General features: G+C 51.1%; 1 protein-coding gene across 1 annotated transcript in view; it reads right to left on the bottom strand.

Annotated features, from left to right (window-relative positions):
- Positions 1–2668, bottom strand: part of WHR1 (winged helix repair factor 1) — a 16126-nt gene that overhangs the window by 13281 nt on the left and 177 nt on the right. Inside the window, exons 2-3 of the mRNA XM_027774132.1 lie at positions 2397–2571; positions 2163–2268 (exon numbers count right to left, since the gene is read on the bottom strand). Of these exons, the coding sequence (XP_027629933.1) occupies positions 2163–2268; positions 2397–2571 (281 nt within the window). The remainder of the gene's footprint in view (positions 1–2162; positions 2269–2396; positions 2572–2668) is intronic.

The raw sequence follows: 2668 nt of genomic DNA, 5'->3' as shown, positions 1-2668 counted from the left end.
GGTTAAGGCTGCTGGACTCCCACATGGCTGACCATGGTTCGAGTCCTGGACCTGGCAGCTTGCTTTCTCACTTTCCCTCTCTCTCTCTCTGTTCTTCTCTGGTCAAATTTAAAAATGGATGAATAAATAAAGTTAAATAAAAAATAATTCTTTAAAAAAATATCACTTGAGGGGGTGAGCAGGTAGCATGGCGGTTAAGGCACTGGACATTCCCACATGGCCAACCACAGTTTGAGTCCTGGACCTGGTGGCTTGCTTTATCACTTTCCTTCTCTCTCTCTCTGGTCAAAATAAAATAAATGAATAAATGAAATTAAATAAGGAATTCTTTAAAAGAAAAAAGAAAATTACTTGAGGCAGTTTAAAAATGTAGATTCTCATGTTGCACCCCAAGAGATCTCTTTTCTTTTTAAGAATTATTTATTTAATTTTATCATTATTATTATTATTACTAACTTGACCAGAGAGCGAGGGGAAGTAAGAAAGCAAGCTACCAGGTCTGGGACTTGAACTGCTATCAGTCATACAGGAGTTCAGCACCTTAACCAGCATGCCACTTGCCAGCCCCTCACCCCAAGAAATCTTAATTCGTTAACCTTGTGTACATTTCAGGAGCCTACATACTTTGCATAAGCAGCCCACATTACTCTGACAGCTAAAATGCATGCCATGTACTGTGCAACACTGCCCTATGTGTTAAGTGTCTTCCAGCATCGTGAATTTTTTTTTAGATTTATTTAATTTTATTTATTCATTTATTCATTTAATTTTTATTTTACCAGAGAGAGACACACAAGGGTGTGGGGAATAAGAAAGCAAGTCATCAAATCCGGGATTCGAACTGTGGTCAGACATGTGGGAGTGTCCAGTACCTTAACCACCACGCCACCTGCTGGCCCCTAGTATAGTGGATTTGACCCTGCTACCTTTCACTACGAACCTGAGGGCCTTGAGAATTTATCAAATGTGTCCTTATACACTGTACATACACAATTTGTGCATACGTGGCATGTGTGCATTTTTCTAGAGGTATGGCCACAGCTTTCATCACCTCCTGAAGATTTGTAAAAAGGTTAGAAAGCGCTCTACTCTCTCTTCCTAAACTGCTACTGATGCAGAAGTCCGACTGCTTTTTCCTGTTTCTAAAATCCCTTCCGGAGGGCCGGAGGTGAGCTACGCCCATTTCTGCACGTTTGAACACAAAAACCTTCCCACATCCTATCCCTGACAAGGTACCCTGTAATGGCTGAGTCACGCCCACTACTTTGACTCTTCCAACATCCTGTCCTTGGGACAGTGTCTTGTGACTTTATCTCCTCTTGTGACAAGCACCGCTCCCCCACAGGTCCCACCTATCTGTCTTGTGACTTTATCTCCTCTTGTGACAAGCCCCTTTATCTTTGTGACAAGCACCGCTCCCACACAGGTCCCACCTATTTGGGCCCGACCAATGGAAAGCTCTTCACTAAGTTCTAAACTTTGTCTTTCACTCTCAAAATCACATAAAAGGAACCCCCTTATACCTGATTCCCAGGGAGAAGCATGTTTTGCCTTGTCTCGGGTCCCGGGACCTAAGTCACTCAAATTCGTGCTTAAAAATAAACCACACTAATTAATTATTTTGCAGAGTTAGTTCTGTAGACACTACTCACACCCCACGACCTGTAATTATATACCGCTAGCCCAGCATTCTCTCCAGCGCTGTCCACTGCATTTGCCTCTGGATACCCCACAAGCACCTCCAACTCAACCTGTCAAAGTTAGACAGCCGCCCCCCGCTCAGTGTGCTCCTACCTTATTCATTCCACCAACCACCCACCCTCACCTGGGAAATCTGAAAGCAATTCTGGACTTGCCCTTCCCATCTCCCCATCTCTCCTCCTCTCATCCTCCGTCCCTGCTATACTCCCCTAAGGCCTTCACCTCAAGGTGCTCAGCGGCAGCACCTTCCTAATTGACACGCCTGCCTCATCCCCGCCTCCAGCACACCCAGTACACCATCCCTGGACACTGCACCGATGGGCGGCCCCTGTCGCAACCTGGTGTGTACTTGCACTCCCAGCGCTGTTCGCTTGAACCGTGCCCCGTGACTCAGTTTCCCCCAAAGCCTTGGTCTCCCCCGACCGCCTGACGATCCTTTAGCAGGGTCTGTAGCAGTCTACGCGGCCCCACGGCGCCTGGCGCAGAGCCTGCCCCAGAAGGCCAAGCTTGCGGGACGGCGGGAGGGCCGGGGGCTCGGGGCTGCCGCGACCGCCGCGCGCGCCGACCCTGGGCGGAGAGACCGGGCCCCGAGGCGGGATTGGAGCGGGCGGCAGGGGCACCCCCGGGGACGCGGCGCCGGAGGGCGGCCCCGCCCAGCTAGGGTCGTCACCCCGCCCCGCGGTTGCCACGGTTACCCGACTCTCCCCGCAGGGGATCCGCTTCGGGCCCCAGTTCCCGCCGCCTCTTCAGTCCAAAGTTCTCCGGGACCAGGCGATGCCTCTTCCGTCTCATAGCTCGGGCCTTACGGCACCTGGGCCAGGCAGGGGCTAAGGAAGAGAAAGCGACAGCCCGGGCTTCCGGCGCAGAACGCTGACGTCACTCCGGGGCGTGCCTCCCTGGAGAGCAGGGTCCAGCGGGTCACGACGTGGTGACTAGAGAGACAGCGTGTCATCTCCCAGATGCGACC

Source organism: Tupaia chinensis, unplaced genomic scaffold (assembly GCF_000334495.1).
Source record: "Tupaia chinensis unplaced genomic scaffold, TupChi_1.0 Scaffold000403_1, whole genome shotgun sequence".
Lineage (NCBI taxonomy): Eukaryota > Metazoa > Chordata > Mammalia > Scandentia > Tupaiidae > Tupaia > Tupaia belangeri.
The sequence above is the reverse complement of the archived record's forward strand: the minus strand, read 5'-3'. Positions and strand labels throughout refer to the sequence as shown.